The sequence below is a fragment of the Aythya ferina genome, assembly GCF_964211825.1.
Source record: "Aythya ferina genome assembly, contig: HAP1_SCAFFOLD_29, whole genome shotgun sequence".
In the NCBI taxonomy this organism is placed as follows: Eukaryota; Metazoa; Chordata; class Aves; order Anseriformes; family Anatidae; genus Aythya; species Aythya ferina.
Genome location: NW_028181463.1, coordinates 934,552 through 951,144, shown reverse-complemented (window position 1 = coordinate 951,144; position 16,593 = coordinate 934,552). Strand labels below are relative to the sequence as shown.

Below are 16,593 nucleotides of genomic sequence, written 5' to 3'. Positions count from 1 at the left end.
TTCCCTGTCTTAAATATGCTCTCACAGAGACGCAAAACAACATCGCTTATTGGCTCGGATCTGGAAAACAATGGGGCCCTTCCCAAACATGGGGCAGCTTCTAGATCTTTCTCACAGAAACCACCCCTATGGCTCCCTGCTACCAAAACCTTGCCACGTAAACCCACTACAATGGTATGGAATATAGGGTGGATATTGTCCATGTGTTGTCTGGGATGCACTTAATTTGTTTCCTATTAGATGATACAGTGCTGTGTTTTGTGTACAGGATGCAGTTCCAGACAAAGTAACAGCATGCATGAGAAGGAAGAACAGAAAAAATGGAATCTGGCAGCCTTCTATCCCCCACCCTTCACGGATTCAAATTCCATTCAAGTAGTTACTCGTGTATTATCCAAACTGTCCTGCAGACTCCTGCTACTGTTATCTTGTAAGAAACAGCATAGTCAGGGTGAGCCACCTGCCTGCAGACATTAACAGCAAACAGAATGGAGCATCAGTGTGGCAGAACCTTGAGAAACTGTGGGATTTTGCCTACACAAACCTCCTGACATTTACAAGGAGAAGAGCCCAATCCTGAACCAGAGGAAGAGGAACCCCACACATGAGGGCAGACTGGGACCCTGCTGAGTGAGCAGTGCCCAGGAGGAGGAGGGCCTGGGCACCACGAGGGATGCCATAGGAGCAGTGGTGCCTGCTCACCAGGAGCCAGGCCAGCTTCTTACAGAGCTGCCTTACGAGGAGCAGGAACACCACGAAGATCCTAGTTACCAGACTCAGCTCAGATCCTATGTGAAACTACCAACAGAAGTGTCTGAATCAAGCAGTGGAAGATTTGGAAGTCCAGGAGTCCCTCAGACAGCCTGTTGAGGAGAAGACTAATGGTTGTGGCAAAGCTGAAAGTCCCAACAGGACCCAGGTCTTTGTGTCAACGGCTATGGCTGTTGTCTCTGCCACTGAGGCCCACGAGGAGAAAGCTTATTTCTAAAGCACCAGCGCCTCAATTGCCTCCTCACCCCCAACCATGAAGCAGGCAGGACACGTGCCATTCTCCTGCACTTGGCAATGCACATCCCCATCTCCTACTGCCCCACAAAGAGGCCTGAGCAAGGTGTGAATGGAAAGGATCTCCCTTCCCAGAGGACAGGGGTCAAGGCCTGGCCCTTGTACTTGGTGACACACATCCAGTTTTCCTACACATCACTGTCACCTTCACATTGCCTTTGTCTCCTTGTCCTCACTGCCTCCAGGGTTCTGCTCTAATGAGCTCCACGGGAGCCTGTGTCAGTGGTGGCCCTCAGGGGGACACTGCAGGAAACTTGCCTCTGACTTGGACTTCTGGAGAGATGTCTTCAATTGTCTGTGAGTGCCTGAGGTTCATGGGCTCATCAGCAAAGCCCCCAGAGGGGTGATTGCAGTGCCTTGGGCTGGTGCTGTGCTGCTGAGCTGGGCCAGGCTCATGGGACAGAGAGAGCTCGTGGCAAGAGGGCCGTGGTGCAGAGAGACAGCTGTGGCCAGGAAACAGCGCAGCAGGAAAGAGACACAGAGGCACAGACACAGAGAGAACAAAAGGAGAGAGTGGCTGAAGGCAGTTGGGAGTGGAGGATTCTGAGAGCTGCCTGCAGGAGAAACCTGCACAGCCCTTGACAAGGTGAGTGTCTGGCTGCAGGGCCATGCAGCCGCAGGTCCTGGAAGGGTCTCGTGCTGGGTGTTGTTTCTGGGAGGGCAGTGGGCAATGCAGTAGGCTTTGAGAGTCCTGCTGGGTTGCAGTGCGAGGTGAGGAAGTCTGGCAGAAGCCCCTTGGAGTGTCATAACCCAGCTGCCCCTGGTCAGAAAAGAGCCAATCGGCTAAGCCTCCACCAGACACTGTAGGGAGTACAGCTGGGATACTGGGACACCCCAGCTTGTGGATATCCAGCTCTGTTTACGGGGCATCCTCCTACATTGCAGGCTACTCTCCAGCAGGATGCAGTTCTCTTGTGGCATCCTTGTGTTATCCAAGACCACGAAGAAAAGGACACCTCCTTGGTAAGACCATGTCTGTGCTACTGGATGGCAGTCTGTGCATAGCTGGAGTGAGGCCTCTGCACCCCTTGTTAGGAGGGAAGAACTGAGATCCTGTTCAGTCCCGTGGTGACAAGGTGAGGATTCTGTCCAGCTGCACTGGGACTGGGACTTCTCTGCTCTCAGCTGTCTCCGGTTTCTTCTCAGGGAAACACCACAGTGGGATGGTCCTACAGCTCTCAGAGAGGTGACAGGGCAGCTGAGAACACTGGTGTTCAGCAGTGGCATCTGCAGATCTGCTCTGCATTCAGATGAGCTGTTTGCAACAGTACTGCAAATCTCATTGTCCTGACAGGTGGACTCCATGTCCCCCATGTTTCTGCCTCCCTCCTGCTGCACAGAAGGAAGGACTCCTCTGCAGCCCATAGCAGCTCCTGCTCCCAGTGCCACTCTAAGGCAGCACCAGCCACAGCTCAAGCAAGAGAGATTCAGAACTGGTCTCCTGCAAAGCAAGAGGCTAGGCTGGGGGGTACTCTAAGGTTTGCAAGAAGTATCCGCCAGAGAAATGTGTACTAACTATGTTCTGACTTATCCTCTGCAACAGAAAACTGTGTCCAATGTCAGAAAATGTCCAACATCAGCTCAGTGAGTGAGTTCCTCCTGCTGGCATTCGCAGACACGCGTGAGCTGCAGCTCCTGCACTTCGTGCTCTTCCTGGGCATCTACCTGGCTGCCCTCCTGGGCAACGGCCTCATCCTCAGCGCCATAGCCTGCGACCACCGCCTCCACACCCCCATGTACTTCTTCCTCCTCAACCTTGCCCTCCTCGACGTGAGCTGCATCTCTACCACTCTGCCCAGAGCCATGGCCAATGCCCTCTGGGACACCAGGGCCATCTCCTATCAAGGCTGTGCTGCTCAACTCTTCTTTTTTGTCTTCTTCTTTGGTTCAGAGTTTTTTCTTCTCACAGTCATGGCCTACGATCGCTACGTTGCCATCTGCAAGCCCCTGCACTATGGGAGCCTCGTGGGCAGCAGAGCTTGTGCCCAGATGGCAGCAGCTGCCTGTGGCAGTGGCTTTCTCAATGCTGTCCTACACACATCCAACACATTTTCCCTGCCCCTCTGTCGAGGCAATGCCGTGGACCAGTTCTTCTATGAAATCCCCCAGATCCTCAAGCTCTCCTGCTCAGATGCCTACCTCAGGGAAGCTAGGGTACTTTTCTTTACTCTTTGTTCAGTCTTTGGTTGTTTCATTTTCATTGTGCTGTCCTATGTGCAGATCCTCAGGGCAGTGCTGAGGATGCCCTGTGAGCAGGGCCGGCACAAAGCCTTTTCCACGTGCCTCCCTCACCTGGCCGTGGTCTCCCTCTTTCTCAGCACAGTTATCTTTGCCCACCTGAAGCCCCCCTTGATTTCTTCCCCTTCCCTGGATCTCTGCCTACACACCCAGGAGGACATGGACAGAAAGAAGGCCCCCAGATGGGTTGTCCTGTCCCTTCTGCTTGAGTCCATGACTGCACAGCAGCAGGCACAAGGCTTGGCTGTGTCTCCACAAGAAGCTGCAAGGCCAGCAGCAGGCCCCTGGCTTGGAAGCTGCTGCTGAGGTGACTTGTGTGTGCTTGGCTGAGAGGCCGCAAGGAGCCTGCTGGGTTGGGATGCCGGCTTCAGGAGTGGTTTCCACCCTGATGGAGCTTCCTTTGGTAGTAGGAAAGAGCAGGAGAGAAAAAACTGCCACAAAGTGCACCTTGGAAGTTATGCACTGGCCACAAGGAGGAAGAAATGTCCCTCAAAGTATATTGCTGTAGTGCCAGAAGTCAACTAAAGAGTGTGATCAGATCCTAGCTTTCTGTTTCAAGGAACAGCTAATGAGGGTTTGTGAGACATGGGTGAAATGATGGAAATGCTGGGATGAGAACAAGGTGGTTAACAGAGATGGGCATCTGCAGACTTCAAGGAAATAGGGCAAAAGTAGGATAGCACAGGAATGCCTGCAGAGGATAAGGCAGAGGGTGCTGGTAAAAAGGGAAGGCCCCAACAGCCCTGAGGTTTTTGTTCCTTTGTCTGATGAGGACATGAGTAGTCATTGCACTGGAGCCTCATTGCCTCCCTTAAACCTGTGCAAATGGAGGTGTTATACCATTGTTCTTCCCAAGGCATCACACTGCCCACCACATCCCACAGATCCCCTGGAAAAGCCCTGAGCCAGACATGGGGTACAGGATCTCGCCTCCAGTAGCTGGGGTCAGGCCTTGGCCCTTCTGCTTTGTCAAAGGAAACCAAGACTTTTCTCAGCACACTGCCTTTGCCTGTCAGCAATCATGGCTTCCAATTATGTGCCCTAACAAGTCCCTGGGGAAGCTGTCTTACTAACAGCCCTCAGTGGAGCCCATTAATACTCCAAGTCACTTTGACTTTTCCTTCTGACTTTACATTCTTAAGCAATTGCATCGCTCTCCTCTCTGAGGAGTTCCATGGTATATTTTGGTGCACAGTCCATGAAGCTCAGTACCTACACCATGGAACTCATTAAAATGAAGAAACTCCTAAGATCTCTTCAATACTTTTCTTCATGACTTCAAAACTTGTACAGCTAATTACAGAGCTTGTGTGATATTCTTAAGGAAGAAGATTTCAAAAAGCACCTAGTACATATCTTTTCTTGTTTTAAAGGCTAAATTTTGCTGCATTTTAGTTTTCAGCATCATTCTTCTATTGCTATTGATCCAAGGAAACTTCTTTGGAGACTTCAATAGGGAGCAGAGAAAAGCACAGTCTGGAGGTCTGAAATCTCTACTGCCAGCAGTGGTCTTTGTCCCTGTAACTGCAGCCAAGCTCAGCGCATGAAACCTTTTCAAAGACAAGTCAGGCATTCCTTGGGTAAAATAATGAAGCAAATAATAAATAAAATAAAATAAAATAAAATAAAATAAAATAAAATAAAATAAAATAAAATAAATAAAATAAAATAAAATAAAATAAAATAAAATAAAATAAAATAAAATAAAATAAAATAATAAATAAAATAAAATAATAAAAAAGTTGAAATGACCATCAGAACTTGAGAAATTCTGGTTAAATCTTATTAGACAACTGGACATGGTTCTCTTGTGTCTTCTGTCAAAAACTCAGGATGAAAAGTAAAAAAATATATCTTCAAGTGGCTTTAGATGTACCCATGACCTTTGCTTCTTTTGGGAAATTGTTCTCTTTCAGCCACGGAAACCTAAATTGAGTAATGTGAAAAGACCTGCCCAGTCAATAGAGTAGGGCAAAGTCCTTCTTCCTGTGCTATAGATGCAGAAGGCAAAAAGAATTGCATTGTGCCTGACACTACTCTGGGACGTGTAACCCAGGTCAGGCAACTTTACCTTAGTGCTGACAAGTCCATTACTAAAGCACACTCCCAAGCTCTACATCTACACCTTGGCTCTCCAGTCGATGAACGAAGCTCATGGATGGCAATCAGGGAGTCTCGGTTAGCGCAATGCTGCCTCAGGTGCGCCACCATGGTAGCCATTGGCACCTGCTGTTCTTCACCCCTCAGCAAACCCACAACAGAAGGATTCTGCGGAAGGCCAAGCAAGGTAGACAACTGTTTCATGTCCTTTATCTCCAAGGCAGGTATGCCAAAGCCCCACTGGTGGTGCCCTCTTGGAACTTTGAAGTTCCCACTCCTGAAGCAGTCTATGCCGAGGATGAACATAGCCTCTGGACCAGTCCCAATGGGGTGCTTTTGCCATTCCTTCCCAGTTAGACTCACTTCAGCCTCCAGTACAGTTATCTCTTGGGATTCCCCTATCACTCCAGAAATACAGGTGTGTTCTACCTCTTTTTAGCTTGATGGCATCAGGGTACTCTGTGCACCGGTGTCTAGTAGAGCGTGATACATTTTGTGGGTCTGATGTACCCAGCCATTAAATACATCCATTCCAGTAAATCCCATTGTCCCTTTCCTCCCTGCCTCCCCCTGGCTGGAAGGAGGACCCCTCTAGTCCTGCTCGTCATATTTATTACTGTGTCTGGTAGACAGCACACTGGAAACACGTCCCACCATGGCACTGTCATTCCATGGTGCAGTGGAGAGGGTGTTGATAGCAAAGGGATGCATTCGGGTGTGGAAGGTGGGGCCCAGCAGACAAGGAATCAAGGCAGTGGGCTGGGGGAGGCCAGCAGAAGCAGCCCAAGGGGTGGTGCTGCTTGTGAGGACACGTTTGTGGCAGCAGCCGGACTGGGCAGCTGCTGTGTGCAGGCGAGGGGAGGCCAGGAAGTGCATGGCAAGAGCGCTCCTGCCAGCAGAGCCAAGGCCGGCGCCGAGCCCAAGGGCAGAGGCAGGGGGCTGCAAGGGCCATGCTGAGCTCCCTGCCCCTGCAGCATCCTCCCTGGCCCTCGGCCTCCTCTCCCCTGCCCCTGCAGCTCTGGGCTCCCTTTGCACAGCCCTGACTCTGCAGCACCAAGCCCTGCTGGGAGCCCTCCCCTGCATGCTGCCACTGCTCCCTGACGCTGCTGTTGCCCTCTGCCGGGCACTGCCCAGCCCAGCCCAGCCCCTGCCCACCTCTCCCCAGCTCCCTGCCCTCTCCCCAGCCCAGCCCAGCCCAGCAGCCCAGGCTGGGCTGGCCCCTGGGCAGTGCTCAGTGCAGGCTGCTGCAGGGCTCTGGGCACGGCCACCACAGCCCCAGCCCCTCAAAGGCACCGCAGCTTCTGGCACAAAGGCGGCTCTGGGCCTCCCCAGCAGCCCCTGCGCTGGGGCCAGCCCCAGCTCAGGAGGTGGAGGTCCGTGAACCTGCAGGAGCCCTGCTCTCTTCCTGGGAGATCCCCAGCACACAGTGCCTGTGCCCTGCAGGGCCAGCCGCGCTCCCCAGGCCAGCACAAGATTCCTGGCCCAGCCACAGAGCAGCTCCACATTCCTCTCCAGGTTGCCATTTGCCATCAAACCCAGCACCAGTGGACACTCCCAGGCCAGTCAAGGCCAGTTATTACTGTTTGCTGGGCCATATGCTACCAAGAAGTCAGATTCCAGTCCAGCCCTTTGTCCTTCAGCGATCACTATGGGAATCTGATCCATCCTGAAGCCCAGAAAAACAAGAGGGCTGTTCAGGGAGGAGCTCCTTGGGTGTATTTCTGACACCAGCTTTAGAAGAGGTGTACAGAGATGTGGAGGAGATGTCACTCTAGGGGCATCAGGAAACTCACCAAGGTGCATGAGATCTGATGGCTAACCCACGTACAAGAGCACAAGAGAACAATGTGGAGACCAAAAGAGAGTAGCAGGGAAAAGGCCACATCCTGCTGCTGGCCATGCTCATGGCTCCAGGGAAGCAGCAGCCCCGACCCAAAGGCAGCAGAGAGGCAGAGCCCAGCAGGCAGTGAGGGGCAGCCCCGAGGGCCACCAGGGCTGCTCCTGCATGTGTCAGCTTGGATCTTGGCCCCAAGCCCCTCCTGAGTGCTGCAGCTGCTCCCCCAGCTCCAGAGGAGATGGGAAGAGATGGCAGCTGAGACCAGTGAAGTTATGCTCTTTTCTTAATTGACTATACCTACAGAGGAAGCCTAGTTCAATTCGTTGATTAGAAGATGTATTCAAAGTAAATAAATTGCTAAATAATTTAAATCAATATTAAAAATTATTTTAAAAATAAAAAAGAAAAATAATATAAAAATCTGTCATGTCCATTTCTCAGATACAATGGTAGTCTTCAGAGGATTATTATTAATGATTACAATATGATAATACTACTAAATATGAAAATGATATGATACAAATCACGATAATATTAACAACATTGATGCTTAAGAAGCACATATAGAATCATCTTCCTCACTGCAACTTTGAGCTCCTGGTTCCTCATGTTGTAAATGAGGGGGTTCACTGCTGGAGGTACCACTGAGTACAAAAGTGACACCACCAAGTCCAGAGATAGGGAAGAGATGGAAGCGGGCTTCAGGTAGGCAAATATGGCAGTGCTGACAAAGAGGGAAACCACTGCCAGGTGAGGGAGGCACGTGGAAAAGGCTTTGTGCCGTCCCTGCTCAGAGGGCATCCTCAGCACAGCCCTGAAGATCTGCACATAGGACAACACAATGAAAACAAAACAACCAAAGACTAAAGAAACAGTAAACACAAGTGTCCCAAATTCCCTGAGGTAGGCATCTGAGCAGGAGAGCTTGAGGATGTGGGGGATTTCACAGAAGAACTGGTCCACAGCATTGCCTTGGCAGAGGGGCAGGGAAAATGTGTTGGCCGTGTGCAGGACAGCATTGAGAAAGCCACTGCCCCAGGCAGCTGCTGCCATCTGGGCACAAGCTCTGCTGCCCACGAGGCTCCCGTAGTGCAGGGGCTTGCAGATGGCAACGTAGCGGTCATAGGCCATGACAGTGAGAAGGGAATACTCTGCTGTGATAAAGAAGACAAAGAGAAAGACCTGTGCAGCACATCCTTGATAGGAGATGGCCCTGGTGTCCCAGAGGGCATTGGCCATGGCTTTGGGCAGAGTGGTGGAGATGCAGCCCAGGTCGAGGAGGGCGAGGTTGAGGAGGAAGAAGTACATGGCAGTGTGGAGGCGGTGGTGGCAGGCTACGGCGCTGAGGATGAGGCCGTTGCCCAGGAGGGCAGCCAGGTAGATGCCCAGGAAGAACGCAAAGTGCAGGAGCTGCAGCTCGCGCATGTCTGCGAATGCCAGCAGCAGGAACTCGCTCACAGAGCTGATGTTGGGCATTTGCTGGTTTTGGCCATAGGGTTCTCCCAAGGAGGGAAAAGGCAGTAAGAAAATACAACAAAATTATCTGATGATATCTGATTCAGTTTCAGCCTATTAAGTAGATATTAAGCAGGTCCATTTCATGAGCTCTGTCTGTTGCTTCCCGAGGGTGTCCCTGGGAGCAGGGGACTCTGCTTTGGGCAGTGTAGTTAACAGTCCTTACCTACAGAAAGAAGTAAAGAGGAACATTGCATATTCTCAGATTATTTTAATTCTTATGAACAAATTGTTGCTCCCAAATCACCTAACGGCAGAGAAGGGCTGTGGCTATTTCTTTTTTCTATACTGTCATTCCTGCTGCTCTACATTGAAAACCTTGTGGATCCTCAGAATCACAGATTCCTCTATTACAGAGTGTACTTCAGAGAGCACAGCCAGTCTGTCCATCACGTCTGGTCTGTCTGTGCTGGTCTCTCTGTGTCTCTCTGTGTCTGGTCTTTCTGTGCTGCCCTGTGCTGGTGGGACAGAAGAGCAGCGATTTTCTCAGGGAGGTGCCTGAGCCCTCCCTCGCACAGCATTTCTGGAAGCAGCTCCCTCTCACCGCCTGCCCATGGCCCTGCTGGTAACTGGTTCTCTGTCCCCACATCTCCTCCCTGTCCACGCTAACAGACCTCATCCCACAAGCTTTGTGCTCACACTCACTCAGATTCCCCTCCACTGCAAGAATCTTAAAGCAGAGAATCCAAAAAAGCCTTTCTCTTCAGACTAACCAAGCCTCAGTCTTCCTCTTGAAATGCCCATTCATAAATGACATACTCTAAAGTTTCTCCTAGTCCAAATTACATGTAGAGTGAGAGCCACCCTGAAATATGCTATATCAGGCTTATGATGTGCCAGCTGTACAAGACCCCTCTGGCAACCCCACCTGCTGCCAGAGCCTCCTGGTGTCAAGAGCCTGCAGATGTGTCTTGCCACATGCTGCCCTCTGTTGTTGCACTCCTCAGTGCCTCCAAGCCCTCTCTCCTTCTCTCCTCTCTGCGTGCCAGCTGCGGTCAGAGCCCCCAGCCCTGCTGCGCTGTGCAGTGGAGCTGCTCCTGGCCACAGCTGTCTCTCTGCACCACGGCCCTCTTGCCACGAGCTCTCTCTGTCCCACGAGCCCAGCCCAGCTCAGCAGCACAGCACCAGCCCAAGGCACTGCAATCACCCCTCTGGGGGCTTTGCTGATGAGCTCACGAACCTCAGGCACTCAGAGACAATTGAAGACATCTCTCCAGAAGTGCAAGTCAGAGGCAAGTTTCCTGCAGTGTCCCCCTGAGGGCCAGCACTCACACAGCCTCCCTTGGAGCTCGTTAGAGCAGAACCCTGGAGGCAGTGAGGAAAAGGAGACAAAGGCAATGTGAAGGTGACACTGATGTGTAGGAAAACTGGATGTGTGTCACCAAGCACATGGGCCAGGCCTTGACCCATGTCCCCTGGGAAAGGAGATCCTTAGCAGTCACACCTTGCTCAGGGCTCTTTGTGGGGCAGTAGGAGATGGGGATGTGTATGGCCAAGTGCAGGAGAATGGTACGACCCCTGCCTGCTTCATGGGTGGGGGCGAAGAGGCAATGAGGCCCTGGTGCTTTAACAATTAGCTGTCTCCTCATAGGCCTCAGTGGCAGAGACAACAGGCATACCCATGTACAGAAAGACCTGAGTCCTGATGGGACTTTCAGCATTGCCACAGCCATTACTCCTCTCCTCACCAGAGTGTCTGAGGGACTCCCAAATCTTATTCTGCTGGATGCAGACCCTTCTGTGGGTAGTGTCACATTCCACCTGAGCTGAGTCTTATAACTCAGATTTTCTTGGTGGTCATGCTCCTCATATGGCAGCTCTGTAGGGAGCTGGCCTGGTTCCTGGTGAGCAGGCACCACTGCTCCTATGGCATCCCTCGTGGTGCCCAGGGCCTCCTCCTCCTGGGCACTGCTCACTCAGCAGGGTCCCAGTCTGCCCTCATGTGTGGGGTTCCTCTTCCTCTGGTTCAGGATTGGGCTCTTCTCCTTGTAAATGTCAGGAGGTTTGTGTAGGCAAAATCCCGCAGTTTCTCGAGGTTGCCCCACACTGATGCTCCATTCTGTTTGCTGTTAATGTCTGCAGGCAGGTGGCTCACCCTGACTATGCTGTTTCTTACAAGATAACAGTAGCAGGAGTCTGCAGGACAGTTTGGATAATACAGCAGTAACTAGTTGAATGGAATTTGAATCAGTGAAGGGTGTGGGATAGAAGGCTGCCAGATTCCACTTTTTCTGTTCTTCCTTCTCATGCATGCTGTTACTTTGTCTGGAACTGCATCCTATATACAAAACACAGCACTGTATCATCTAATAGGAAACAAATTAAGTGCATCCCAGCCAACACATGGACAATATGCACCCTATATTCCATACCATCTGCACCTTGCTCAGCTACAGTACTCTCCAATTAATCACCACCACCTTTTCTCAGTTGATATATACACAGAGATATCACGCCCTTAGTCTGTGGGTGTCCTGGAGTTGGCTAGGATTGAGTTAATTTTCCTCCTAGTAGCTGGTATGAAGCTGTGTTTTGGCTTTAGCACTAGTACTCAGTACTAGGGCCAGTCCTCTTTAATATCTTTATTGATGATCTGGATGAGGGGATCAAGTGCACCCTCAGTAAGTTCACAGATGACACCAAGTTAGGTGCATTTGTTGATCTGCTCGAGGGTAGGAAAGGCTCTGCAGGAGCATCTGGATTGGCTGGACCGATGGGCTGAGGTCAACTGAAGTTCAACAAGGCCAAGTGCCGGGTCCTGCACCTGGGATGCAACAACAACAAACAGAGCTACAGGCTGGGAGAGGAGTGGTTGGAGAGCTGCCGGGCAGAGAAGGACCTGGGAGTGATGGTGGATAGTCGGCTGAATATGAGCCAGCAGTGTGCTCAAGTGGCCAAGAAGGCCAACAGCATCCTGGCTTGTATCAGAAGCAGTGTGACCAGCAGTGCTAGGGAAGTGATTGTCCCCCTGCACTTGGCTCTGGTGAGGCCACACCTCGAGTACTGTGTTCAGTTTTGGGCCCCTCGCTACAAGAAGGACATCGAGGTGCTCCAGCAAGTCCAGAGAAAACACAAAGCTGGTGAGGGGTCTGGAGTCCTACGAGGAGCGGCTGAGGGAGCTGGGCTTGTTCAGCCTGGAGAAAAGGAGGCTCAGGGGCGACCTTATTGCTCTCTACAGCTACCTCAAAGGAGGCTGTAGAGGGGTGGGGGTTGGTCTGTTCTTCCACATGCCCAGTGACAGGATGAGGGGGAACAGGCTAAAGTTACACCAGGGGTATTTTTGGTTGGATCTTAGGAAGAACTTCTTTACCGAGAGGGTTGTGAGGCATTGGAATGGGCTGCCCAGGGAATTGGTGGAGTCACCATCCCTGGAGGTCTTTAAATATGTTTAGATGTTGAACTTAGCGATATGGTTTAGTGGAGGACTGGTTAGTGTTAGGTCAGAGGTTGGACTCAATGATCTTGAGGTCTCTTCCAACCTAGACAATTCTGTGATTCTGTGAATCTGTGGGAAGAAGAGCTTGGCCAGCAGCAACTTACGATTTCATAGAAGGAAGAGGGTTTATGTAAAGTGGATGCTGGAGTAACACTGACTTAAAACAGTCACATATGGCCCTTTCCTTACTTGAAACAGGAATTTCAATCCCTAAACCTAAATGCTACTATGGTACTCTGAAAGGAATCTTTTTTTTTTTTTTTTTTTTTTTTTTCTCTTACTAACCCCAATGCCTTCCCTTAGCACTAACATTAAAATGCTCTATTTAACCCTAGACTCCTTGGCAGACCTAAAACCGCAGACCTTGTCTATGTCTTAACCAAAGACCTGACACCACTAGCAGGATAATACATGCTGCCATTAAAACTTTGCTTATTCTCTACCCCAGAAAGAGAAAAACAGGTACCTAGGGGGTGAGAGAGAAGTCATCTCTGCCTCAGGATCTCCTGCCCCAGCAGCAGGAATGTGACTGTGGCAGGGACTGTGAGGTCACTTCTGTCTCTGCACTTGATAGGGCAGCAGCAGGAACCTGTCACGGAAAGGGACTGTGAGGTCACTTGTGTCTGGAGGTGGAAGGTCACCCTTGACATAGACCTGGCATCTGCACTTTTGGGCTGACATCTGGCAGTGGCCCTGCTAGGCCAGCAGAAGGCACCTGCTTGGCATGCTGACTGGGGGATCCCCTCTGCCTCCAGAGCCAGGAGGACCCAGGCAGAAAGAAGGCCCCCAGATGGGTTGTCCTGTCCCTTCTGCTTGAGTCCATGACTGGGCAGCAGCAGGCACAAGGCTTGGCTGTGTGTAGCCAAGAAGCTGCAAGGCCAGCAGCAGGTCCATGGCTTGGAAGCTGCTGCTGAGGTGACTTGTGTCTGGTTGGCTGAGAGGCCGCAAGGAGCCTGCTGGGTTGGGATGCCTACTTCAGGAGAGGTTTCCACCCTGATGGAGCTTTCTTTGGTAGTAGGAAAGAGCAGGAGAGAAAAAACAGCCACAAAGTGAAACTTGAAGTGTAGCTCTGACCATGAGCTGGAAGAAATATCCAGGGGAACAACTGGTCTTGCTGGTAGAGACAGGAAAAGAAGGCATTATGTTCCTCAGGTTTTGTCATCAGGTTTTCCCACACACCCATTAAAGATGATCATTCTTCTAAATCCTCTGTTATAAAAGTATTTATATAAACTTTTTTTTTTTTTTTTTTTTTTTTTGTCTTTGACAGTAGTAGATGGATTGAGCTCCAGCTGGGCTTTGGCCCTTCTAATTTTCACCTGCACAGCCCCATAACATTCAGGACGCAGCTCCAGACAAACTGACAGCATGCATGAGAAGGAAGCACAGAAGAGGTGGAACCTGGCAGCCTTCCATCCCCTACTCTCCTGTGATTCTATGCTGCACTTTTATTCAGCTTCTTACTCCTGTATTATCCAAACGTTCCATGCAGCTCCTGATGCTGCTATCTTGTCAGAGACAGCACAGACATGGGAAGGTTGAACTATCTGCCTGCAGACATGAACACCTGACAGAATGGAGCATCTGTCCAGTGGAATCTTGAGAAACTGCAGTAGTTTGCCTAAAGGAACATCTTGAACAATAAATGCCTAGTCCTGTGCCAGAGGAATAGGAACTACACATCAGGGCAGACTCTACTGAGGGAGCAGTGACCAGGAGGAGGAGGGCCTGGGCACCACGAGGGATGCCTTATGAGCTGTGGTGCCTGCTCACCAGGAACCAGGCCAGCTTCCTACAGAGCTGCCTTATGAGGAGCAGGACCTCCAAGAAAATCTGAGTTATCATACTCAAGCTCAGATCCAGTGTGGCACCACACAGAAGAGGGTCTGCAGCCCTCAGGAGGTACAAGTCTGGGAGACCCTAGGACAGCCTGGTGTGGAAAGGATCAAGGGCTCAACGAGGGCTCAAAGTCACAACCCAGGTCTTTGTGTGCATGGCTATGGCTCTTGTCTCTGCCACTGAGGCCTATGAGGAGACAGCTGATCGTTAAAGCACCAGGGCCTCATTGCCTCCTCACCCCCCCGCATGAAGCAGGCAGGGGTTGTACCATTCTCCTGCACTTGGCCATGCACATCCCATGCACATTGCCCCACAAAGAGCCATGAGCAACCTGTCAAGGCAAAGGATCTCCCTTCATGTGTGCCATGCAATAAGACCTGTCCCTTGTGATTGGTGACACACATCCAGTTTTCCTACACATCACTGTCACATTCACATTGCCTTTGTCTCCTTGTCCTCACTGCCTCCAGGGTTTGGCTCTAACGAGCTCCAAGGGAGGCTGTGTCAGTGCTCGCCCTCAGGAGGACACTGCAGGAAACTTGCCTCTGACTTGGACTTCTGCAGAGATGTCTTCAATTGTCTCTGAGTGCCTGAGGTTCGTGGGCTCATCAGCAAAGCCCCCAGAGGGGTGATTGCAGTGCCTTGATCTAGGCCTCTGGTGCTGAGCTGGGCTGGGCTCCTGCGACAGATTAAACTCATTTGAAAAGGGATCCTGGTGCAGAGAGACAGCTGTGGCCAGGAGCAGCTCCTCTGCACAGCGCAGCAGGGCTGGGGGCTCTGACCGCAGCTGGCACACAGACAGGAGAGAAGGAGAGAGGGCTTGGAGGCAGTTGGCAGTGGGAGGATGCTGAGAGCTGCCTGCAGGAGAAACCTGCACAGCCCTTGACAAGGTAAGGGTCTGGCTGAAGGGCCGTGCAACTGCAGGTCCTGGAAGGGTCTCCTGCTGGGTCTTGTTTCTGGGAGGGCAGTGGGCAATGCAGTAGGCTTTGAGAGTCCTGCTGGGTTGCCCTGCGAGGTGAGGAAGTCTGGCAGAATCCCCTTGAAGTGCCCTAAAGCAGGTGCCCCCGGTCAGCCCAGAACACCCTGCCCTGGCTGGCCATGCTGGGCTCTCTGACAGCTGCCCCATAGCTCCTGCAGCCATGGAGGTGCCCCTTGGCAGGGCCCTGTTGGTGGCAGGGTGCTGCAGGGCAGCGCTGAGCACAGCCGCGTGGGATGGGGTCTGTGAGCACGGGCAGGGGGAAAGAAGAGGTGGGCGCAGAGCAGCAGCTCCCGGCAGGGACAGCTGCAGGCAGCAGAGAGAGGGGCAGGCGGCCAGAAGGAGCTGTTGGCAGAAACGCAGTGGCAGGGGGGATTCGGGCACTTCGCAGCCATGCCCTGCAGTGCAGACACCTTCCCCTGGAGCAGCCCCTCCCTGGCCTCCTCTTCCCCTGCAGCCCATGGGCTGTGGGGCAGGCATGGCCAGCAGTACAGGCAGAGCCCATACGAGGAGAAGCTCTCAAACTCTGGCTTGATTTGGCCCTTCACGATTAGCAGTCATCTACATTTTTTCTCAGGGAAACATCTGAGAGCAATTGTCCTGCAGCTCAGAGGGGTGACAATTGACTGCTGAGAACTGGTCTGATCGACAGAGCTGCTCTGCTCAGTCTTCACCAAGGGACAGTCTGTTTTCCTCCTGTCACCCACAGGGTTTCTCTAGGAGTGCACAGGAAATGTCAGGGAGCTCAACCATCCAATACCTCTGCTAAGTGTTACTGGGATAATAGGAACAAAACAAAGGAAACAAAATCCCTGCAGCTCTGCCTCTGTATTAAGATGAGTTTTTTGCAACAACACTGCAGATCTCATGGATCTGAACAGTGGACGGAATGTAAATTTCCCCCGTGTTTCTGCCTCCCTCCAGCTGCACAGCAGGAAGAACTCCTGTGGAGCCACAGCAGCCCCTGTTCCCAGTGCTCCTCTCAGCCAGCACCAGTCACGGCTCAAGCAAGACAGATGCAGAAAGGTTCTCCTGCAAAGAGAGAGGCTGTGTTTGGGGGTGCTCTATGACACACAATAGGTTTTCCTCAGAGAAATTTGTTTTAACATTTTTCTGCAATTTCCTCTTTAACAGAAAAAGGTTTACAATGTCAGAGAATGCCCAACATCAGCTCTGTCACTGAGTTCCTCCTGCTGGCATTCGCAGACACGCGCAAGCTGCAGCTCCTGCACTTCGCGCTCTTCCTGGGCATCTACCTGGCTGCCCTCCTGGGCAACGGCCTCATCCTCAGCGCCGTAGCCTGCAACCACCGCCTCCACACCCCCATGTACTTCTTCCTCCTCAACCTCGCCCTCCTCGATGTGGGATCCATCTCCACCACTCTGCCCAAAGCCATGGCCAATGCCCTCTGGGACACCAGGGCCATCTCCTATCAAGGATGTGCTGCACAGGTCTTCTTTTTTGTCTTATTGTTTGGAGCAGAATATTCCCTTCTCACCATCATGGCCTATGACCGCTATGTTGCCATCTGCAAGCCCCTGCACTACGGGAGCCTCGTGGGCAGCAGAGCTTGTGCCCAGATGGCAG

The 16,593-nt window shown here is 51.8% G+C and overlaps 1 protein-coding gene across 1 annotated transcript; it reads right to left on the bottom strand.

Moving 5' to 3' along the window:
- Positions 1-7,774: 7,774 nt before the first annotated feature.
- Positions 7,775-8,716, bottom strand: LOC311428051 (olfactory receptor 14C36-like; the record flags this gene model as incomplete). Its single annotated transcript, XM_084539613.1, has 1 exon — positions 7,775-8,716. One exon carries the CDS (start codon positions 8,714-8,716, stop codon positions 7,775-7,777), a length of 942 nt encoding a protein of 313 aa, XP_084395739.1.
- Positions 8,717-16,593: the final 7,877 nt, after the last annotated feature.